This window comes from Gopherus evgoodei, chromosome 9 (genome assembly GCF_007399415.2).
Source record: "Gopherus evgoodei ecotype Sinaloan lineage chromosome 9, rGopEvg1_v1.p, whole genome shotgun sequence".
Taxonomy (NCBI): Eukaryota; Metazoa; Chordata; order Testudines; family Testudinidae; genus Gopherus; species Gopherus evgoodei.
Genome location: NC_044330.1, coordinates 87586913 through 87612171, shown reverse-complemented (window position 1 = coordinate 87612171; position 25259 = coordinate 87586913). Strand labels below are relative to the sequence as shown.

General features: G+C 40.3%; 1 protein-coding gene across 3 annotated transcripts in view; it reads left to right on the top strand.

Moving 5' to 3' along the window:
- The window catches only part of LOC115657052 (ligand of Numb protein X 2-like), a 51560-nt gene that overhangs the window by 12160 nt on the left and 14141 nt on the right, over positions 1 to 25259 (top strand). For all 3 annotated transcript variants that reach the window (XM_030574260.1, XM_030574262.1, XM_030574259.1), the window contains exons 2-5: positions 16649 to 17104; positions 20157 to 20386; positions 22232 to 22428; positions 24096 to 24464. In XM_030574260.1, the coding sequence (XP_030430120.1) occupies positions 16704 to 17104; positions 20157 to 20386; positions 22232 to 22428; positions 24096 to 24464 (1197 nt within the window). In that variant the 5' untranslated portion in view covers positions 16649 to 16703. The remainder of the gene's footprint in view (positions 1 to 16648; positions 17105 to 20156; positions 20387 to 22231; positions 22429 to 24095; positions 24465 to 25259) is intronic.

Sequence of the window (25259 nt, the reverse complement as noted above, 5' to 3'; positions counted from 1 at the left end):
TCAGCATCACAATGCCTAGTTCCTTTCTGAATCCAGCCTTTAGGCCTTTTCCTCACTGCTTACAAAGATGTTTTGGTTTTTTTTAAAATTTGAGTGGATAAGGTATATGAACTGTCCTGAGGTTTAAAAGAAAAACAAGGAAAGAAAGAAAGACAAGGCACTTCAGTTTCCTCACTGATAAAAAGCCCTGAGAAAATATCTCTGAAATAAGATCACAGGGCAATGCGTGTACGTGGCAAAGTACAGAAGTTCATATTTTGCTTTGAAAACTTGTTTTTCAATATGTGTCATGGTGACACATATTGGGGTGGAGAGACTAATACAGAACAAGATGGATTTTCTGCTTAATAGCTGGTATATAAAAGGTATTCATACGTATTCAAAACTGTTTACAATGCTGTCTGATATTTTTAGTGTTTTGTATGCAGACCTAAACTGCAATGGAAATAGACTCGTAAAGAAATAACACCTTCATTCAGAGTTTTACCTACAATAGCACTGAAGTTTAACTCTGTAGAATGCTTTTCTAAATCACAAAAATATCTTTGTGTGTCCACGTTTAAAATAGAGATTTCACAATGATAACAAAATGTGATGGGAGTGCCCCCATCTGTCAAAGTTTGGTACCCCTGGACCAGAGGCTGGAGAAAGGCAAACCAGCAAATTTTAACAGGGCAGCAAAACAGAATACCTAGGTGTCAGTAACTACTACCAGCTGCAAATTATGCCAGGAGCATCACACCTGCATTTGGGACCTGCAGGAGAAACAGCCACCAGTCAGCAAGTGTGATCCTTAGGACTCAAGTGGGAGGAATGTTTAGGCAGCAATGCTGGGGCACCTCACACAGGGGGGGTTAGGCTTCTTCCATGCGGACAACTCTGCTCAGTCCGGTTAGTGACACCACGGCTTCTGCGGGTGACTAGGATTTGTTAATTTTAGTGTTAGAACTTGTCTGACTTTCGAAAGCTACAACAAAAAGAGTGCCCTTAAATACGAATTGAAAGGGCATCCTCTGGGCACATACAGGTAGATTAGCCCAAAAATGTAGATGTTATGAACCCTACAATACAGCTAATCTTGCCAGAGGTGTGTAAGTGATATTTAAAAGTCAGTTTGAAGTTTTGGGGTTATTTGTGGCTGTATGGTCCCAGAGAACATTGCAGAATTGGGTGGGTGTTAGTTGTGAGAGAGAATAAGAGAGCCTGTAGAAATAGACTGTAAACAAAAAGGAAACTGATCAATCTACTGAACAGTCCAACCTAGGTGAAATGCAAAGAGTAAGTCTTCCTTTTCATTAGGTGTTCTTATTAACAGAAATAATGCATTGTGGTTCATAGGTGTCAGGATACCTAGGTTATATTTTTGACTGTTATTTTCTCATTATAAGACTTTGGGCAAGCTACTCATCCTTTCTGTACCTTAGTTCCCCCCTCTATAAAACAGGAGTAATGTGCTCACTCACCTTTTTAAGTGCTTTGAGATCTATGGACATAAAGCACTAAGAATTTCAGAATTATACTTTTTTTTTTAATTATTTTAAAGAATTGAGTTTTAACTTGACAGTGATCTCAAAGAGCAATTTAGCTGGAATAGCGTCCTAAGAAAGAAAACTGCGTGGGCCTGTGCAGAGCCAATTGAACTCAATATAATTCATAGACAAATGCTCCTTTACCTCAAAGGGAAGTTAAATTCATTTATATAGGACATATATTGATGCTATGGTTATAAGTGCAATAGAAGAGCCTATAAATAAAACAGAAAATGACAACATCATGGGTAGAAAAGGAAAAGACAAGGGAGAGGACAACATGATTATGTGGCAAATTGAGAGATGTCGGAGTTAAGACTTTTTTCACTTACCAATATCAAGAGTGTCTTTCTGGAAAAGTTAGCATAAGATGTCTAAAAGGAACGTTTGAGGGCTGCCATTTAGCTGAAATAATCCTGCCTGAGAAATAATCCTGCCTGAGGATTCCCTTGACAGCACTAACGTAGGGGGTGTCCTGGGGGCTATGGAGATTCTGGATGGCTTAGGGAGGCTGCCATAAGTTTGACAACACCCCAGATTTATCTAAGTTACGCTTGTGGCAGCGGCTGTCCCCAGAGAAGCCCGTAGTTGGAAGGGCACAATGTAGCTTAAATCTGTCATAGACACCCTCTGCCCTTTGGGTTCCCAATTATGTGCTGTACCTTTAAGGGTACATGTGCTCTTTGAGCTGGAGGTGTGATTTCAGCTTGAGTAGACATTCCTCTACTAGCTCCAACTGAGCTAGTGCATTAAAAATATCATGTAGTTGTGGCAGTGTGAGCAGTTAGCCACCATGAACACAATCCCATCCAAGAGCTAGGTATGTACCGGGGGCAGTTAACCCCTCCTGCCATCCACACATCCATGGCTACCTACTATTTTTAGCACATGAGGTTTCATCAGAATAGTACAGGAATGTCTCCTTCAGTTGGAAATGATACCTCCAGCTCAAAGTGTAGACATACCCTAAGATGCAGCACTAGTAACATAGTGGTATAAAAAAATGTGGGTAAACTACTCTAAATTCCACATTCCCCAAATGAGAAGAGGGTAAACTCAGTTCAGCCATGTTTACTCTTGACTACACTGCTGCATAGAACCTCATCCTTAATGACTGAAAATCATGGAATTACTATGGCATGAAACTGTGTAATGGAGTGGAGAATCGGGTCCAATGTACCCAATCCTGGGAAGCGGAGGGAATCAGTAAGGAAAGTGGATTTTTGTTTCCATTAAGCCATGCAGAGAGGTTATTGGGAGAGGTTGGTGTGTGCGGAGGGGATGTTTTAAAGCCTGGGAAATTGGTATTGTAAGGGAGGAAGAAACAGCTGGATAATGTCTCTAGCAATGCCATGAATGAATCTGTTAACCGAACAGGCCTCTCTATCTTCAGATTTCTAAAGGATGTGCTGCAAGCACAGCTAATTAAACCTTCCGTGTGATATTACATTTAAAATGGGAACCCAGTAACTTTTTAAAATTAAAAATGTTGACCAGTGTGTAATCATTTTGGAAATATTTAAAGTTCCTTCCCCACTTACTGGAGCAGCTGTTGGTTTTGGGGCACTGAAAGTTATGCTACAGATGATGTATAGTTCTGTAAGCTTGCTAAAAATAGTTAATGGGGCAAATTGGAGATGGTAGAGTCCTCAGTTATCTATTCTGATAGAAGGGGACAAAAACTATTTGACATTTCTGTTACTCATTGTGTGCTCCCTGCTATCTTCATCAGATTTTCACTCAACACTCTCATACGCAGAATCTTTGTTTCAATAAGAAATCACTATCTAAATTGCTCCACCAATTTTACTTAAAGCTGTAGAAAATTAAACCACATCATTTTATCCTGGTTTATATGTCTTTCCAAAGTGGTTGCAGCTACCGGTGGCTCTAGCTTATTTGCTGTCCCAAGCATGGCAGTCAGGCAGCCTTCGGCAGCTTGTGTGCCGGAGGTCCCCCAGTCCCGCAGCCTTGGCCTACCTGCTGCCGAATTTCCACCGAATCCGTGGGACCGGTAGACCTCCCAGAGGCAAGCTGCCGAAGGCTGCCTGACTGCTGCCCTCGCAGGGACTGGCATGGCGCCCCCCGCAGCTTGCTGCGCCAGGCATGCGCCAGGCATCCAGCCTCCCCCTCTTGTTTGCCTGTTCTTGGCTAGATTATTATAGTGTTGCCACTCCTGTAATAGTTGAGCATAACACTTGTCAGTCCCTTATCCTTACTTTATAGGGTTTGTAATTCAGACAAAACATTCTTGTTCTGGACTGAAACTTGACACATGAGGTCTCATCACAGGAGTGAGTGGGTTCACAAAATATGGAAACACCTGGCAAGCTCCCTCACCTCAGATTGTAAACATTCAAATAGTCCAAAAGAAGGCTACAAGAGTGACCAGAGTATTAAAAGGCACGAGATAACTGGATGTGTAGAGTTTAGAAGAACTGATAGAGGGGATGTAAGTGATCATCAACTCCCGAATAGTAAGAATTACTAAGGTGGTCAGGGAAGGATCTGGAGGTAACATTTAGGAACTAAGGGGGGAAATTAGTAACTGAGTTTAAAAAACAAAAATCCAGAGATACATCTAGACTTCAATTCTATGTCCCTGATTTTGCGACTTGCTTTGTGTGGGTGGGTCTCTGCACCTGCACAGAATCCCCCTGAGTTCAAAGGGTCTCCATATGAATTTGAGAGACTGCTCATGTGGAGAAAGTTGCAGTATGAGGACCCATGCAAGGAACTATTTGGGAAGGGGAAGTGCTAGGCTGGATGATCCAGGAGGTCCCTTCTAGTTTTTTAAGTTTTATGAATAAAATACTGCATGTCTAATTATAAAGATTTATTTTTTTCTGACAACTAGAGCAGGCTTATTCTCTAAAATATCTTTCAGTGGCAGTTAATCCTTTCTATGGACTATTGTGTTTTTGTTTTGTTTTTTTGAAAAAACTTGACCAGATTCTTTACATTTTTGCAGCTAGATTTCATATGCTAGGCCTTAATTCTGCATCTATTAGAACTTCAGTGAATCATTACCAGGAATTATATCAGCTCAGATTGCAATGGGCTCCAGATCCCTACATAATAGATGAAGGGAGAATTTAGGAATTTGTTATGTGCTGACATTGTTGTCTGTAAGGAATAGACAGGGACAGTCCCTAACCTGCAAGCCTTAGTGTGAAGAAGTATCCTGTTTGAATCCAGCAGCTCAGTTGATAGCAACCAAAAGTTCTTACCATCTGGTGGGGTGTTCTGTAGGCTGTATGAAATAAATGCAATGTCTTTAGTCTTTGTGACTAAAAACCACACAGTGGTTGCCAGCTGGCCACCTTGTTGGCAGTCTTGGAGAAAAGGGCAAGAAATTAATAGTTCTAGAGAAAACATTCTCCCTCTCTTGTGTATTCTATCAAGGCAAACTTGAGGAGTATTGGCAGTTGACAGTCTGGGGAAGTGTGTGCTGTTGCTGCCTTGTTTTTGTGGATAAAAAGAGGACTTCTGTCTCCTGTGTTGTCACTCCAGCAACTTTAACCAGAAAGGAGAAGAAACTAAAGATAAATATCTACGTACACACAGTGTAAATATGTACATGCACGAACACAGCATAGGGTAACAATGGTTCTACAGAAGCTATTGATATTTCTGATATTGGCTCAGACTGATCTTATCTTAGCAAATTTAAGAAAGTGCACAGCTGGAAGAAAACAGGAAAAGGAAACAAGTTTTGTTTTTGCTAGTCTCTAAATTCAGTAAGAAACAGCCAAGAAAATTCTTACATGAAAGGATAAAATCCTGCCCTAAAGTACATCCACATAACCATATTAAAGCTGGTGAAATTGCATAGGTGTAACAGAACAGAATACAATCCTAAATATTTATTTTTAAAAGTCAGAATGCATTTCTGCCTGTAAACAGGCAGACGGTAGCAGAGTGGATAATTCAATGGTCTTTTCTGCTTCTACTGTCTAGAATTTTGAAGTTTTACATAATGATGAGTTGCTTTTCACTTTTCTCCCCCACATTCAATTAAAATATTGGGGAAAGCTTTAATTAGACCATTTGTAGTTTACATATGGAAAAAAGATTGTTCCACATTGTTTGTTTGTTCCACATTGGCCTCTACCTCCAGAAATTCTAACCTGGGCAGAACAACCCACTGTCGGTTGTTGGTGTCCATGAATGGCATAGATCTGCCATAGTAGCACAGCCAACAACTGCTGTTGTCACCTGGCACAGCTTAGAGCAACCTGGAGGATCTGTCCAGTGTAGTGAGGGCCCAGAATTGGGGAATCTCAGAAGGGCAGTTTGAAACTTGTCTCCTCCAGATATGCTCTTGGGTTGCCTCTGATAAATCTAACTTCAGCACACTGAGCCAGATTGAGTCCCTAATGTATCAAGAAGGTATTGAATGTACGTTGGGCCAAACTCTGCTGGGGCACTCTGGTATAAGTCAAGACTTACACCAGTATAACAGAGCAAAATTTGTCTTATTGAGGAACTTTCATTCACAGTTCAGCTTCCCTCACTGCTTCATCCTGCAGTAAAAAAAGTCAAAATCCAGCATCTGACATCTCCCTCTGTGGCTATGAAATTGACTGGGATGAAACACATTCCACCACACTGGCTAAAATTCTGCTTTCGTGTATCTCTGATATAAGAGAGGGCAGAATCTCCTTACTATATCGCCAGATCACTTGTGGTGGGGAAAAAAAAATTAATCCCTTATGCAACTGTCATATATAGAAAATAATCTTCCTATGGGTTTTTCAGCTATCCTATGGAAAATAGAGAATTCTAGCACAGGGATATAATTCTGAAGTAGGACTGTAAAAAATCTATAGAAATTAAGCTTTTTAGATTAATTTATATTAAGATATTAGTTTAATCACATTAAAGTGTAGAGGAGTTTCCCGTAAGAAATAAGGGGTCAATATAGAACTGCCATATAATCTGCAAAAGCAGCAGTTGCAAATAGTGGGATTCCATAAGTGGATTGATGTTTAGATGGGTTAATTTTAAAATAAACATTCTCTCCAGAATCAGTCCCCTTTAAAACTAGGATGGGAACTGCAACCTGAAACTGTTCCCCACCCCATACTACTTTCACTGGTATATGACAATGGGTAGATGTCTTTAATGCTGAATTTTATAAAAGTTTCCCAGTTTCAAATACAGTTGTATAATGTGAAGAATGCTGCTCACCATGAAATCTTCATGGATTATTGTGGTGGGTGGAAAGTAGTGCTGCTTTCTTCTTACGTGTATTGTATGGACAACATCCAGATATGATATGAGCATTGACATGTGCTTATTCAAGCTACTGCAGTAGCTGGCAGGGTTTTACTGGAACAAAGGCCTATGCCAAAGATGTGCCTATGCACATTACACATTTAAGACCCGGAAACCACAATGCTGACTTAGTATTATCTTCCTTTCTTGAAAATAAATGGAATTTACAGAGACACAGGAGAATGTGTATTAGGAATGCCTATTGTTCATGTAGTCGATAGACACGCGTTCTTCATCTCTTCTTCTCAAATGCATATCAGAACCTTGGAAGGAAGCTCTCTACTAGCTACTTGGATGAAGCCTGAGTCTTAACTTCAGGTCTCCTAGTCTTTTTGTTTTGGTTTGGACTTTGTGTTTTAATTTCAGGAGAAGTTCAGATTATGAATTAAAGTTTAGATGCTTGATCCTTAAATTGCACCACTGGATGCCTGGTCGCTTCCTCTCCACAAAACTACTTGCTTACTCCATCCTTAAATTGATGTTTGTGTAACAACCTTATAAACTTATTTTTTTTTGGACAAACATGGCTTCCACGTTCAAAGTGTGTATCAAAGAGAGAAGTGAGGGGGAGATGGGTGTAGCAGAAAAAACATCTAACAAATGTATAATAGATAAGGTGCGTGGCAGTCTGGAGGGAAAATGAGAAAGCAACTTGCTAGCTGCTTTTTCTCCTATACCTAACACTACTTCTGCTTTCCTGGCATTCATTTTACACATTTTGAATTAAAATAATCACAAATTAAAACTACCTAGCCATCTAAACTTGTCTTCTGAACAATTTACATACCACTGAATCTCTGTTAAATTTGGCCCTCAAGAAACCCATTGTTTAGGTCTTTGAGATAATTATATTTAGACACTTCTGTAAATATGTATTGTACCTTTTTAATAAACAAGGTGGTGGGAGGGGAACCCATTTGGAATTATTACCCAGACAATGTTCATTTAATGGGCTAGATTCTCTTTGTGTTACATGGATGTGAAGTAGGAATAATTATTGAAAAATCAAATCAAATTATACTCTTGTAAGAAAGAAGAGATTCAAGCATAGAGTTGCGTTGCTTTAGAATGTTAGAATTGTTAGATCAATGATATTGCTGTATCTTTAACTGGTCCAAGAAGTGGATATTTTATTTGCAAGCCTCGTCTGGTTTGTTTTACTTCCCCAGGAAGCCTAAGGTACTGATTGTTTCCCAGTAGAGTGCCATTCAGCAAGTCAGCTACATCCTCCTTTGTAAAGGTGTCATTTCACAGGCACTAGCTTAAAAAAAAATTATGGTCTTGTAACAAATGCAACTGATATGCTGTAATATTAAAAAAACTTGCATCATATTGGGGACCTGATGTAGTACAGCTCATTCTGAAGAGAATTTCCATGGGATAGCTCTAAAGTGAGAAGAGGAGATGGTGCATAATAGAAATGCTGACACATCTTTAGTATGAACAATACTGTACTGTCTAGATATTTGAAAGAGTCTGAGCTGGATTCTGATCTTTTACACGGGTGTAAATTGGAAGTAACACAACTGAAGTCAATGGAATTACTTTGATTGCAGTAAAACAGCTAGGTCTAGTCCTCTGCTCTTGTTCTCTGGGAATACCTTAAGTCAGGGATAGGCAACCTATGGCACGTGTGCCGAAGGCAGCACATGAGCTGATTTTCAGTGGCACTCACACTGCCCGGGTTCTGGCCCCGGTCCGGGGGGCTCTGCATTTTAATTTAATTGTAAATGAAGCTTCTTAAACATTTTTTAAAAACCTTATTTACTTTACATACAACAATAGTTTAGTTATATATTATAGACTTATAGAAAGAGACCTTCTAAAAACATTAAAATGTGTTACTGGCACGCGAAAGCTTAAATTAGAGTGAATAAATGAAGACTCGGCACACCACTTCTGAAAGGTTGCTGACCCCTGCCTTAAGTACTCTACACTGAAATTTGTGGCATTCATATAATTCTGGCTTGTAAGGCACTTGTAGATAAATAGGTAAGTCAGCATTTTCTCAATACTGAAGTGGTCTGATTCTTTCCTCATGTTCACTGTAAATCAGGAGTCTTTTAGTTGAAGTTAGTCACATGGTGTAAAATCAGTGAAAGGGGAGGGGGGAATGGGGCCTACTGCTGTGTTTGATTTCATTAGTATAACATTTCACACCAGTTTGCAAAATTCATATAAATAAAAGCAGGAAAGAAACTTAGTCCCCTACTTTAAGTAAATACTTAAGTGCTTTACTGAATAGGGATGGATTTAAACACATGCTTAGGTGCTTCGCTGAATTGAGGCCCTTGTTTAGACTAAGGGCTAGTCTACACTGGCAATGCTAAAGCACTGTCGCGGCAGTACTTTAACGTGGCTTGTGTGGTTGCACTGAAACTTCCTTGCTCGGGGGGTGAAAAAGCACCCCCCACTTAGTGCAGCAAGTTTCAGCACTGTAAATTGCCAGAGTAGACAGGCCCTAAGGCTATCGTGCTTCCAGCTTCCTACTTCGTTAAGCCTTGTTCCAGAAACTTTTTTTTCTGTCTACATTGGCCAGTCAAACCATGCTAGCACATCTCCAATAAGTATAATGTTTAATAGACACTCATTTTGAAGTCTACTATTTTCTCATTTTTAAAACAATTTCTGATATTACACCTGCCCCTGATGTCCCCTGCCTTCTTTATGGTTTTACAATCATTTTATTATTATTCTGGTAACTAGTTTCTCTATTTGTTGCTGTAAGAAATATCCACACACAATTCTGTGAAATGAACTAACTTAAAAGAGAAATATTGTAATCTTACTGGTTAAATAGTGGGTCAAAATGGTTGGGATAGAAGAAAGATTTTTAAATTGGTGGTATCTCTTTAAGCTTAGTGTGGTAAAGGAGTGCTAATGTGGCTTTCCCTGGTCAGTACACCTAGAACTAGACAGAGCTTCACAATAACTTACTAGAGACTGGATTAAAAATGCTCTCAGAGATGGCTTCTTATTATAACTCCTAAAGTTAATCATTAAAAAGATGACCTTTTCTTTAGCTGTACAAAGACATGCTGATTGTAGCTGCTTTTCTTTGGTGCTTTTACCTCTGGTAGTTTAATCTTTGGCAATATCAGTAAGCAAAGAACAGTAAGGAACAGCAATAGAACACCAGAATGAATGGTGTCCCCTTTGAAAACTATTCCTGGAGTTGATCCTGTGTATTTAAAGTTGGCCTACTTAAGTGTGGTGTATTGTTTTGTTTTTAAACCCAACATTTTTTTTTAAAGTAGTCTGTGCTTAGCAATAACAGCAACAATTATCTCTGCACCATGGCTGGACAGCAACTGAACTAGGGTTGTGAAACCTATTAGCAACATTTAAATGCTTAAAATATGAGCATTACTGTATTTCACATGAACTTGGTCCCTTTTCTGGATGCTAAACTTTCACTCAAGATGGAGCCCAAATTTAGCTTAAAAAACCAAAGCTCTTCATTGTGAAAAATAGCAAAATTCTGCATGTTTTTTCCAGCTAATTCACCATTTTATGAAGATGCAAAGTTCTGCAATTGTGTGAAAACTGGTCACACAAAGTTGCAGAAGTTTCACAGTTATTTCCCATTCTTTCATACTGTCCTAGATATATCTGTATGTATGTTGCACTGGCTGCTCCTTGTCATCTTTGCTCTGAGCAGTCAGGAGAGTGTTGTTGCTTACAAGAACTTTATACCTGTATCCATGATCTCAGCCAACCCAGCATGCTCTGGATTGGTGTTTTGGCCATCCAAGGAATTTATATTATTTGTCGCTGCTCTTATTTGTTTTTATCCCAGTAATTGGAATGTTGCATTTCCACTCTCCCAGGGAAGAGTGTTCATAAACTTAATAAGTCAAATAATATTAATGCAATGAACTATTGCATAGTTTACCTAATCTAGGCATGCGCTGTATGTATTTAGTTAAAAATTCATTTTGAGATTTTTATCTTGGGGCTTTCCATGGGATCAATGTAGCATGTAAGTGTAACCCACACACCTTCTGGGTGTGCTGTTCTCTCCCATCTAGTGGCACTGAGACCACTTAGGCCTGGTCTAGACTGGGGGGTGGGAGGGGTGAGGGAATTGATCTAAATTATGCAACTTCAGCTACGTGAATAATGTAGCTGAAGTCGACATACTTAGATCTAATTATTGTGATGTCTTCACTGCTGTAAGTCGATGGCTGACGCTCTCCCGTCGACTACTGGAGTCAACAGGAGAGTGCTCGGTGGTCTCTGCCTGTCAATCCAGTGGGTAATATAGACAAGCCCTTAGAGAGAGAGAGAAAATGAGTCTGCTCTACAACCAGCTGGCTTGTAGCTCGTATGGTAGAGGCTCATGCACTGAGCTCCAGAGGCGTCAAGTTCGATCCTGACAACAAGCATTTGTTGGTGTTACATAAACACTTTCCTCTCATTCACAATATAAAACTTTTAAACTACCAAAATATTTTCTACAGTACAAGTAGTAACTGTATATGTAAAGTTGTCTAGGTCTCGCTGACCATTTTGCTCACGAAGGTAGAAAGAAGTTTTTCTCCATAACTATGTCAGCTTTTAGTTCAGAATTACAGATGAACCAAAACCAAAACGGCTTATCTCAACACCTCAGTTCCCCACCCTCCCACCAATACATAATTGTTTTTTACATAGTCTTGGACCTAGGTCTAGAGAGACCTGGGTTCAATTCTGTGCTCTGCCACAGACTTCCTGTATGACATTAGGCAAGTCACTTGTGGTTCAGTTCCCCATCTGTAAAGTGGGAATACTACCTCACTGGAGTGTTGTGAGGATAAATACATGAAAGATTGTCAGGTGTTTAGATGTGAGAATTGCAGGGAAGGGAGCATATGTAAAAACCGTAGATAGACCTGGATTGGATTTTGTGCATCTGTGCTCCAAACTGTTTTGTTTTTTATGATTGAGCTAAGTACTGAAAACAGGAAATGGAAATGACAGAATTTCAAATGATAGCATTGCAAACAGTGATGCTTTAATATCTGAGTATTTCAAGAACAACCACAATTATTTTTCTCTAAAAGAAGTACTACAGTAATATAGAGAAGCTTAGTACAGTCAGAAGTATAACCTTGGGAAGGTGTGTGTTTATTTTTTAGACTAGCATTCCTTGTTAAAATATCCTGATTATGAGAGTACTGAATCAGTATTTGCAAGTTTGTATTATCTGAATTTAATTTTAATTGGAATTCCATAGCCTGAAATGGTACTGAAAGATTCAGTGTTTGTGTTTCTTGACACACTACATAATTTATTAGTGCTATTACTAATGCTGCAGCTGATCATATCGAGGGTGTTGGAAGCTCCATCACTTGACACAATTAAAACAAGAATAATCAATCCACTAACATATTGCAGGGAATAGTTTTGCATTGGCAGACTAAACAACCTAATTGAGAAAGAAGGAGACCTAATTTCTATTATTCTGTGATTCAGTGTTATGGTACAAGACAATAGGATATACAGTAGAACCTCAGTTATGAACTCCAGAGTTACGAACTGACCAGTCAACCATACGCCTCATTTCAAACTGGAAGTACACAATCAGACAGCAACAGCAATTAAAAAAAATCCCACATAAATACAGTACAGTATTGTGTTAAATGTAAACTGCTTTTAAAAAAAGGGAAAGCAGCATTTTTCTTCTGCACAGTAAAGTTTTAAAGCTGTATTAAGTCAAAGTTCAGTTGTAAACTTTTGAAAGAACCACCATAATGTTTTGTTCAGAGTTACAAACAACCTCCATTCCCAGGGTGTTCGTATTCTGAGGTTCCACTGTACTTTTGTGTGTGTGTATGTGTGTAAGAACCCATGATGTATTTGGTGTGGTAAAGCCAAAACACGACATTTCCTTCCTAAGTATCAGAGGGGTAGCCGTGTTTTAGTCTGGATCTGTAAAAGCAGCAAAGAGTCCTGTGGCACCTTATAGACTAACAGACATTTTGGAGCATGAGCTTTCGTGGGTGAATACTCATTTCGTCAGATGCATGCCAAAAGCTCATGCTCCAAAATGTCTGTTAGTCTATAAGGTACCACAGGACTCTTTGCTGCTTTTACAGTTCCTTCCTAAGGAATTTGCACTCCAGCACATGGAGGACATGAAATATTGAGAAATCTAGAGGAAAGTTTTTGCTTTCTAGGATTTATTCCACCCACTTTATCCTCTTCCTTTTTTGTAGTGAATAGGGTATTATCTCTTTAAACAGTCTGAACATTCACAATATTCTGTGTTTTAGAAGCACCCAGAAAATAGACAAGAGCAATAATAGCATGTAGCTAGGCCAGTAGTCCCCAACCTTTTCCAGGTGGCAGGCGCCTGACGATGAGCCTCTGAGGACCGTGGCCGGTGGACAAGCATCCACCAAAATGCCGCCGAGAAGCCGCAACATCAAGAGGCATCGCTGCTGAAATGCCACCGAAAATCGGCGGCGATGCCTCTTGGTGACACTGCTTTTCTGTGGCATTTCGGCGGCGACGCCTCTTGGTTATGCTGCTTTTCAGCAGCATTTCGACAGATGCTTGTCCGCTGGCCAGTACGGAGCACACATAGATGCCCTGGTGGGCGCCATGGTGCCCATGCCGCGTTGGAGACCACTGAGCTAGGCCTTACAGGGTTGTGTGTATTTAGTAAACACAGTTATTTAGGACCTAACTTTGCCCTGTGGCTTCTTCATGTTGTGTGTTTGTGTGGTGCAAAGAGTAAAAGATAACATTTTTCTTAGTGTTAGAGTAGAGAAGGCATTTGACTGATGTAGTTGGTGTTTGTGCGAAGAATGAGTCTTAGGGCCTGATTTGAATAACAGGGGGCTTGGCACATTGTCTTAAGCCACAACCCAGAAGAAGTCAAAAAAGTGGAAGCAGGGGAAGGAAGCTAAGTGGCATTGAGATTGGTATAATTTCAGTGAAACAGGAGAGAAGAAACAAGAGTGTATTGTGAGTTGGAGTGGAGACAGAGTTGATTTTTGGCCCTTGAAGAGGAGAAGTTTAAACTTGAAGGAAGCTTCCCATGACGATTCCAGGCATATTTTAAATTGCATCTTTAGAACCTGAATCTGAGTTTACAGGGCCTGATTGTGCTCTCACTTTTGGTATAAGAGTGACTAGACTAGAGTGACTCTGTAAAAGCTAATGCACTCAGACCAGTGTGAGAGTAGAACCAAACCCTCAGTGCTGGAACTGCATCCTCCAAACCTTTAGTGTAACAAAACTGATTCTTAAGCAGTTGTCTTTGCTTAGTAACTTCTTACTAATTTTACTTACACGGAACATCTGCTTTTTGTTTGAAATCACTGAACAGCCAGTTGGCATGTTGAGGCTTGCCACCTCACTAGTGCTGTTCACAAACTACTACCTTGCCGATGGGTGTGGGCTGGGTTTCATCACTGATGTGACAGGTTTCCCAAATGTCTGAAGCAACTTCCTCTTTGTTGAAAGGACGGTAATATAAGGTAAATCCTATCTGAGCACTTGGAGTTGTTAGACAAATTGGGTGTCCAGTTTCCTGTTTTTAAATATGGAACTTTCAAAAATTAGATTTGGAGTTAACAGTGGGATTTTAGGGATATAGAATTTATAAGAAATATATTTACAGGATTCAGATTCGGAAGTCTATTTCCCATTAGTCTAGAAATGACATATGGGATTTATCTCCTCACGTTGTAGCACAAAGAGCAAAGAATGAACCTTGTAGGATACATTTGAAAAGGCCTGCAGTGGTTTATCAGCGAAAGTAGGAGTGAAATCTTGGTTTTCACTGAGAAACTATGTATTGTTCAATCACCTGCCAAAATGTTTTATGCAACTATTAAAACGTAGTATAAACCCAAAAGCACAGCTGTGCCTCTGTGTCTTACTGATAGTTACTGGGTTTTGGAAAGCGTGGGGTGGACAGGTGGGGGTGTTAAGTTGATGGTATTGGGCTGACTGATTGCAAGTATTAGGTGGTGTCAGGGGCTTGTCTGAAGTTGTAACATTACCTCTTAGCTTTCAAGATAAGTGAGAATCAAAATATGTCCCTTTGTATGAAATATATGGCAAGAGAGGCTGTGCTTGTGTGCTTTAGATGTACTATATGTACCTGCCTGCTGCAGCTGGCACAACACGGGGGCTTCTACTGGAGCGTGGGATACAAAATCCTTCATCTGTACTACATAGGCTTGTGTATTGTTAACATTCTCCCATTATCTGAAATATGCCTCCTGTTTTGTCTAAAGTGACTCGTATCACTTCCCACTCACAGTGAAGACTAGACATAAGCAAAGCACTTGAACTAGATATCCCATGTAAACTCCTACTCATGGGATGACACTGGCTCTCAGGCAGAGCAACTGAATGGGGAAAACACATCTTACTGCCTGCTTTATTTATTTAATTTTTTTACCTTCCGTCCTCCCTGTACCCTGGCACCTGTTGGACTTCTGAAGTGTGTAAGTTTCCATGACAAAGTAACAATATGCAGAACAAAATGGTCTGATTTGTGATTCGAGCCCTTTAATTAAAAAGCTGACTTTTGTGTGTTTGACAGGAATTGAAGTAGCATGGTGTCTATTTGTTATTAGAAACTCCTGACTGACTTTTGCTTACTGTTCCTGATAAGTTACTGTTCCTCTGTACATTCTCCTCCAGGCATTTGTATAGACCAGTTTTCACCAAGATTTAAACTTTTTTCCACATTCTGTAAAGGAATTGTTTCAGGACACTTCATCCAAGTACAAAATTTATCTTCATGCACTTTTGACACTAGAAATATCTCAGTCCTAATTGTTTTTATGAAAGTTTTTGAAAAGCGCAGGATGTAGAATTCCAGCCTGGTGCGGTACCATATGGCTCACTATATTATAACTGCAAGTTAAAAAACAAAATCCTCAATGTGACAATTTTGTCTCTGCTTGCCAAGGAAGGCAATGTTCAGAATGTAACTCCATCAATATAGTTGCAGCTGCAGGGAGCTGAATGTGTCCCATTATCTTCATCCTCCACAACTGAGATATATTTACAAAGCCAATGAAGTTCAATCATTTTGGGTACACTATAGTGAATTATGTAGTAACCCGGATAGGTATTTCTATCCTTCATTATAAAGCAGTTGGTTTTTTTAGTTCCATAAAATACTTGTTCAAACATGCACAGAATGTGTACCTGTGTGAGTAGTGAACCATACACTCATGGTTAAAACTAACAGGGTTTCCTTTTTGGGAAGGAAAGGACTGGGAGGAAGGAAATGCCTCTTAGATCTAAAATTTCCTTTCAACCTTCTCTTTCTTTCCATCCCCTCTCTTCCCTCCCCCCCCAAGAAAAAAAAACAAAACACTAACCCCCATCTCTTTAAGACAAATACATTCAATACCAACCAGAAAGGCAGACAAGGAAACTGACAATCACTTTTCTTGTACTTATTATTGTAATTAGAAAGAATAAGAATTTCAGTTCATTTCACTTTATGTATTTGACAGAACTGTGTCTAGTAGTATCACTATTTCCCATGCATAATCTTTCGGGATCCAAATCACCAAAATGCTTAAACAGATGCACAAATGCTTCGTTGAATTAGGGCCTTACTTTCCCCTGCTGCCTGGGTGGGTCTCTCTCATAGTTACATTGGAAAGGAAAAATTAAGGGTGTGTGTGGGGGGGAGAGGGGTGGAATAGAAAAATGCAAAATCACAAAAATTGGCAGGGGGACTTGGGACAGGTGTGCTTCCTGAAACTAGATTTAACTTATTTTTAACTGACTAGATTTCAAGTTGACAGTGGACTCTTAACTTGCATTTTAGACAATTTTGAGTGATTAATTCTCTCTCTCTCCCCTTTTAATTACAGAAGTCCTGTCAGACCACTAACTCCTGGGGCCTTCAAACTGATAAACTTTCTTCTGATGTTGAATATCATGGCTGACCCTGCAGTGGAAGAGCAGGTCTCCAAAATCAGTGAACTTTGCCATAAATGTGGCCAGTGCCACCTGTTACAGGACAATCATCTTTATAACTTCCAAGATGAAGTAGATGATGAACTGGTTTGCCATATCTGCCTTCAGCCTTTGCTCCAGCCCATGGATACACCCTGTGGACACACATACTGTTTCAAGTGCCTTGAGAACTTCATGAAGGAGTATAACTTTTGTCCCATGGATCGGAAAAAACTGAGTTTCCAACACTGCCGGAAGTCTAGCCTTCTAGTGAGAAACCTGCTGGATAAGTTGACTATCCTCTGTCCCTTCCAGAAAGAGTGTCAGCAGACTATGCAGAGGTGTGAACTAGAAGCCCACTTACAGAACAGGTGCATATATATTTACATCACATAACTGTTAGTTAGTAACTTAGCACTGTCTGTGGTGCCTTAGCAAACAGAAGGATGGTTTCCTTACCTAGAACAAACTAGAACATCAGGCAGAGATGACAAAGGGAGGGGCCAGTAAAGTGAGAGGATGAAGACAATATGCTTGTGTGTTTGGGTGGTTAGTACATGTGTTGAGGATACAGGTTAAACTACTTGTCTACCTAGACAGATAAGCAGAAGCAATGCCCAACTGAATGTAACAAGCCTCTGAATACAGTGCTCATTTTCACAGAATAGTCCTTATGCACCTGCTTCCTCGAAGTAATTATAAACATACATACCTTCAAACACAGTGCATGTCTCCTGAGTATTTACAGGAGAGACAAGGGGTACAATACAGTGCTGCCAGCTTCATTGGTCCAATTAAGATGTGTAACACACAAGTCTTTGATCCAAATACTGGAAGTCACTTCACTCAGTGCATTATGCACTTGCTGAATCACATATTTGTAATGCCATTATCTGCCCTCATTCTTTCACAAGCATGGATGCAACTGAAACTAGGTTCTACAGAGAAAGGGGGACTGAGGCCATGGCTACACTGGCACTTTACAGCGCTGCAACTTTCGAGCTCAGGGGTGTGAAAAAACACCCCCCCGAGCACTGCAAGATACAGCGCTGTAAAGTGCCAGTGTAATCAGTGCCGCAGCGCTGGGAGTATGGCTCCCAGCGCTGCAAGCTACACCTGTAAGGGATGTGGTTTACGTGCAGCGCTGGGAGAGCTCTCTCCCAGCGCTGGCGCTCTGACTACACTCACACTTCAAAGCGCTGCCGCGGCAGCGCTCTGAAATTTCAAGTGTACCCATACCCTGATCATTGCACGTCTCAGCACAGATGTTTTTGGCATTTCCACTGCTGACTAGCTGAGCTGGAACAGACAAAGAACTGTGGTTTTAGAAAAGCACACACAACAAAGGAGTCTTTCCATGGAGTTTGAAAAACCTTTGTTCCTAGTTAATCATTGCTCAGAATGGAGCTGGGAGCAAGCCATATTGTAAACAAAGGCAAGTTTCAGTGGCAGCATGTTTTGTTAGTATGTACTGGGTAGTACACAGTAGATTTGATACCGTTCAAATACATCATGCTTGTCTATAGCAATACCAAAGTCAACAAGTGTGCAGGTGGTGGTTGAGCTAAGGAAATCTTTGCAATTTTAGCCAGGCATTTGTGTTTCTATTGCATGTTCCTGTGGTATTTAGAGGATAAGGTGCTCTCTATCTTTATCCATACTTTCAGCATATAAGTTGAGAGTTCACAATTATTTAAAAACATTGCTCCTCTTCAAAAAATAAACTTATTCCATTCTCTAGTTTTACCAGTGCATTCCATCTTCTGTTTCTGCTTCTTACGCTATAAGCTCTTAAGGGCTGGGACTGTTTTACTTGAGTCTTACACACACACAGTCAGCACTGAATAATTTATTTCCCGCACTTCCCAGATCCCTGTAACTGTCAGTTAAAAGCACCTATATCTTATCTTTGCTGGCTGAAATGTCATTCAGCTTCAGTGGATATCCAGTCACATATGGGAAGGGTAACCTTTCAGACCATATATGATGGCTTGCAGTTTAGTCCATTGTGACTTAATCAGTACCAAAATCAAGTTCCAATAATCTAGTATGTTTTGGTATTTTTTTAATATACGGATTATTAACATAAAGGTGATTCAAGCTAAATTCTAACTGGCATAAAACCACCACATTGAAAGTATTTATTTTCCATCAGGACTTGTGATGATTTTTAGTGACTAAGCCACATCTGTGCATTTAAAAAAGAAAAAGCAGCAAATTTTAGAGACTAGTCTTGTGGCATTTTTCCCTGCACTTTGCAGTCTGGGTTCAGAGGTGTTAATTTTACAGAGATCTCAAGAATGTAGTGGGGAGATGCCAATATTAATAATTGAAATAGCTCTGAGGGCCATTCCTGGGCCTCCAGTTTGTCAACAAGCAGATGTATTTTGGACATTGGGTTTGATTGCCCTGTGCCTTTGAGAGGTATCTTTGGCCACCCTACACTTGGGAGTAGAGTGACCAGGAAGAAATAAGAGTAGGTGAAATTGCAGAGGGACTTTAATAGCCAAAATGTAAATACTCCAAATGGAATTTGATTTGGACACAGTGGTAACCACCCATCACCTCGTATCCTGTATCATTGTTCTGGAGCACTGGTTCAGTACTGACTCAGGGAATAGTATCTGCCACTGAGCCTCCAATACCACTTCTGTATCACCAACCGAACTTGCCATCCATCCTCTTACCAAAAGTGGTAGTAGCCTGAGTTTGTTTTCCTTCCCCTGCTTCTTCTGTAACATTGATTGTTGTGTTGCTGGGTACAGGGTTTGGGGGTTCTTTTTTAAATGTTGAGTTTGGTTCTTATGAGAGGAACTAGATGGATAGGCCTGGTGAGAAAATACTTCTATTTATTATAACATAATACAGCATACATATTACATAATACATAGTACAGCAGCAACAGTGCAAACTTCCTCATGCTGCCCCACTCAGTCTTGTATGTTGCTGGTTTGGTAGAAGCATGGCATATTCAAGGTTATAAAACTTCTGTGATTCAAATGTGTGGTTCACACTCTTACTTCGGTTCTGAAAGAGCAGAGGGAATAAGTATTTGCTCACGCCTCACAAAACGTATTCTCTCCTTCATTGGGAGCAGCAGGGCTTGAATGGTAAATATTTTAACAAGGAGTACCCCTTCCTACTGTCCCTTTCTCAGATTAATTAACCTAATTGGTCTCTTAAAACAAAACAAAAAGGTTCACAAAGGAGTTTCTCTCTCCCTTCTTCCAGCCTCAATTTGAGGCTGAGATGTGAATGAATCTCTGCTAGCACCAGCTGCTGGAAAGAAAATGTGTGACTGACAAGAGTTAATCATGCTTCCTGAAGCACCTTAGTTACCCCACGCTTCTATGTGCTGAGTTTACTATGTAAGATGAGATTGTTGCTACTTGTGTGGATGACTGACTTCCAAACCCTTTCTAGGTGTCCGGGCTTCAAGAAATACAAATCCGATATAGAAAGGAGAAAAAATTCACATTCCAGAGGCAGGGAAGATCCCATTACCAGGGAGGAAACGAATGCTGCCAGAGAGGCAGAGCTATCAGACAGAGCATCATCGCTGGTGGCAGAAAGCTCTGTAGCAGCTGTGGTATCTCTGGGGACTGTGGAGCCTGGACTCGTTAATCCAGCCTTTGAGGAGGGTGAAGAAGGCGGTAATGTCTCTCTCTGCAGTTACCAGCAGTGTCTCACACCACTTTGAATAGCACAAAATGCAATTAAGTTTCAAATCTCCTTTTACCAAAAAAAAAACAATTAAATAATGTTAAGGATACTCTTTAAAAGAGCTTGTCACAGATTCTGCTTATATCTATATGAACAAACACTTGGAAACCTTCAATAGTTTCAAGCTTCTCCTTTTGCTTTTTATTCTTGGCCTTTCAGTTCCAAAAAAACACAAACCTCTGCCACTGACACACAAAAAGCTCTTTAACTAAGAGCTAAGCCTCCAGGATTTCCCTGGAGTCTCCAGAATTATGTCACGTGATGAAACCTCCAGGAATACATCCAACCAAAATTGGCAATCCTACTAAGAGTAGCAGTTCCCTTATCCCCTCTCAGGATGGCCATATGCACAGAGTACAGCAAGATTCTTTCACAAACCCTAGGTTAACAAGAGCAATACACCAAGCACCAATTTAAGAAAAAAAATCAGAAGCTTTTCAGTAACAATGTTCTTTTGCAGCTGTGTGGAAACAAAGTGCATGAACCAGCCCCATGAGAACAGGGCACCAAACATATTGTGAAGATGCCAAGCAATCAGTACCAGGAATTTGTGCCAGTCTCTCTCTCTTTTATATTTACTCCTTTGAGGCAATTATTTGTTCAGGTTGTTTATTTTAGTTCCTCCCTACTGATACTAAACAGAAGCATTTTTATGGCCTTCGCTAGTGCTTGGATTTGAAATTAATCATCAGTAAGAAAACAAATCCCATCACACTACAAATGAAAATAGCTATATCTCCATTCAAAGATACCACCACTTCATTAATCTTTAGAATGACAATAAGTAGCATAAAACTCTTGATAGCATGTTTCAAAATGATTTTCTTAATTCCTGTGCATGCTTAGAGGGTGCTGGGGGAGACAAGTCTGTCTACTAATGAACCTGTCTAATAATTACCGTGTAGATTAGCTTGGTTCTGTGTTGGAGTTTCCCCAAGTATATGTCAATCTCTCTGTTAAAGCCACTGTGTGATCGAGAACTACAGCTGTACTTGGCTGACATTGTGATTGCCTTCATTACAACACCTGGCGTGTTACGCATGCCTGGCGTGCACAAATGCTGCAGTGATGATAGATTTAACATACTTTGCCAAAAGTGCAGAGAGTGCTAACAATTTTCATCTTCAGAATGGTTTGGAAGTATTTATTAATTATTCTCAGCCCTCTGAAGTAGGTAACTGTTACTCCCATTTTACAAAAGGGAAGGGAAATTGAAGGAGAGAGGTTAAATGACTTGCCCAAGATGATACATCAAAGCAATGTCAGACCCATGATTAGAACACAAGAGTTCTAGGCTTTCAGTTCTTTGATCAGAGCACTAAATTAAGTCCCTTTCTCTAACGGTCTGAGCATCAGTCTGGAAACCAAGAAGTCCCAAATTCTAAGTAGTTTGACTTTAAATAACCTGGCAGTAGATACAGAAGAAGAAAAATCTCGAAATGGCAAATTAAGCATCTATTTACAAAAGACCTCGAAAATGCTTTGTTTCCATTCCTGCTACACCACCTGACAATCAGCTTTGCACTGAGTGAGCACTCATTGGGAATATATGGGGAGAATTAACTTTTCTGCTTTTAGTCTGTGATCTATTTTCTTCTCTCCTACATACCCCTCCCCCCACCCACAATACCATTTTTGAGCACATAAGTGCCAAACAATACAAGCCCTACCAGTACTATATACCTGATCTCTGTGTGAAACTAGAATCGAGAAAGTACTATGGGATATTATCTGTGTTCATGTGTTGCTTTCTCTTCTTTGATTCTCATAATCAGACCTGCCTCAGAAAGCTAGTCTTGTGGCTGAAACAAGTATGATTGAAATTCATCGAGATGATCCAGAAGAAGAACTGGGAATGCGGATAGTTGGGGGCAAAGACACCCCTTTAGGGAACATTGTTGTTCAGGAAGTCCTTCGGGATTCTGTTGTTGCTGCAGATGGAAAAATAGCACCTGGAGACCATATCCTTGAGGTACGTTGTTCTGTTACTAGTGAAGTTAAGTTACCACCCTTCTTTGGCTAAGAAGGCCTTTTATGATAGTGGATAGCAAAAGAATAAGTCATGCTGGGCAAACTTCAAGAGATTTGGATAAGCATTCCAAATTTTGGACACTTGTCCAAATATCTTGGTTCTATGAAACTGGGCTGTGAGCCTTAAAAAAAACAGGCTGTCTCATGTAATTTCTGACCCTTCCTGCTTTATCAGGCCAGAAATGCCTTGACCGCAGCCTCTTTTATAGTGTTTGGTTAGTTCTGAGCCCAGCTGGGGAGAGGTAAGAAGTAAATAAGAAATAAAATATTAAAAAGGAATCAGAACACTTTAACCTCAGAAGGTTTGGATTGGTTCTTATTTTTACCTGATCCAGCACTTGAAGGGTACAAGTGCAGGAGAGAAAATAGAATTGTTTTGAGTGGTGGAAGCAGGTGTAATAAAGAGGATTTTTTTTAATTTAATCTCAATTTGACAAACACCTCTTCTGTGTGAAACTCTTATCACCTGTTGTTACAGATCTCCTTTAGATTAATTTTTTCTTTGAACTTTTCAGTCTGTTTTATTTACTTTATGTATCTGACAGCTTTTTATGAGATTTGTATGGAGTATAATTGTAGCCATGGTCCCATAAAAGATATTACCTCACTTAATCTCTCTAACAGCACTATTGCACAGAGAGAGGCTCTTTTTCAAACAGGCAGGTCCTAAATCATTGAAAGCTTTCCATGTCAAAACCAGCATTTTAATTCACCCTGAAAACTAACTGGCCGCTAGTGCAGAGCACAGAACACTAGTGCCATATGCTCATAGCAGTATACCCTGCCAAGCAACTGATCTGCCACATTCTGTACTGCTAGCTTTAGTTTCCAAATTGAATTAATGCTTCACGGAGAGTGCATTGTTAGTAGTCTAATCTCAAGGTGACAAAGGCACATACTTTCTTTAAGATCTGGACCTCATTACTGTTATATTACATCCTCCTGACCAGACAAATCCAACAACTGGAAATCCAGCCATCTCCTTTGATTATACAGTCTAGTAAGGATTGGCAGACCAATGCATTCAAAGTGGCAGATACAGTCTTGGTCATATCTTCAGGTTGCTTCTCCAAGCCAATCACTATCACATCCATCTTATCTGATTGAGCCTCATCCACCTCTCAGTCTCAGCCAGAAGTAAGACATTCAGGAACACTGGCTGGGTGTCATGAGAATACTGAAGATGCTGTTGCCCGTGTCTCCTTGCTAACCTTTCCAATAGTCCCATATGCACACTAAAATGAGACAGGATGGAATCCTACATGACTACTGCCTGGGGGAGGAATAATAGTTACCAAAATTACTTTAAAAAAAGAAAGATTTAGACTGAAGATCCTAGGGCTTGTCTCCACTTATCACTTAGTGAAGACCTGCTAAATCGATCGCTGATCACTCTTCCGTCAACTCCGGTACGCCACTGGAACGAGAAGCATACATTAAGTATACGGGAAAGTTTCAAGGCTTCAGAGCTGTGGAATGGTCTCAGAGAGGGCTCCTCATGCATGGAAGATCCACATGTGTTTTTTGCTAACATTGTGATATTAGGTACAGTGGAAGACCCATAGGCTCTCCAGGATCTAAATGGTGCATTTTCCTTCCTCTTTCTAGGTAAATGGTATCAACATCAGCAGCGTGACTCATTGCCAAGCTATCTCCTTGCTGCGCCATCCAGGTCCTGTTCTTCACCTTATGGTCCTGCAGGAAAAAGGGTTTTCCAACAGGACTCTCAAACAGGATTCTAGCCCTGCTGTTAACCGGGAAGTGATTCACGTTACACTGATTAAGAGAGACCCATCTGAACCCCTGGGAATCAAACTGATTAGGAAGACAGATGAGGCAGGGATTTTTATTCTGGACCTGCTTGATGGAGGTTTGGCAGCCAAAAATGGAAAGCTGAGTCGGAATGACAAAGTTCTCTCTATAAATGGCCAGGACCTGAGGCAGGGAACACCTGAGACTGCTGCACAGATAATACAGGTAATTTATGTCTGTCTGATAACTCTGTGACTGTCTGCACCACTAGCGCAGTGCTCCATTTCTGACCCAAGGGCTAACAAAACATGCCTGAGCAATGTGGATACCTTTAAGTAACCATTTTTGGGAGAGCGGCTTCCCTACAGAAGTGGGGATTACTGTTTCCTAGCAATCATGAATACACAGGTGGGAATATGCCATGAATCATCGCTGACAATACCACAGTGAGTCAGCTGTCTACGGTGGTTTAGTGCAGCAAAGGCAAACTGATCATCTTTAGGTGTAGCCTTTTTACAAGAGAAATCTCCAGACACAAGGCATACATCTGTGACAGATACCGGGACAGAGTATGTGAAGCAAAGCATGTGAGGCTTCCCGAGAGCTAAACTAGGGAGGTCTGAATAGAGACTGCATGGCCTGGCACTACAGAACAAAGCATTTTTTATTTAGATGAGGATGCTAGTGGTAAAATTCACAGTTAAACTGCATTTGGAAGAGTCAGTTTGAGGCCCTTGCTGAGAGATGGTCATTCTCATCATGATAGAAATCTGTCTCATTTTAATGGGCTGAACATTTGGTGTAAAGTATTTGTGTAAAGATTACTAAAACTGCAGTGGCCTTTGTTTAGATCAGTTTCAAATGCTGTGTCTCATGGGGCAGTGCCCACCAGCTTCTAGTAGCTGGGTTTCTTATTTTGCCCAAAGATCATGACAAACACAAGGGCATTTCACCAGAACTTACAGTTTAAACCTTGGAAAAGATCCAAAGATAAGAAGAGAACAAATCCATCATCAATTG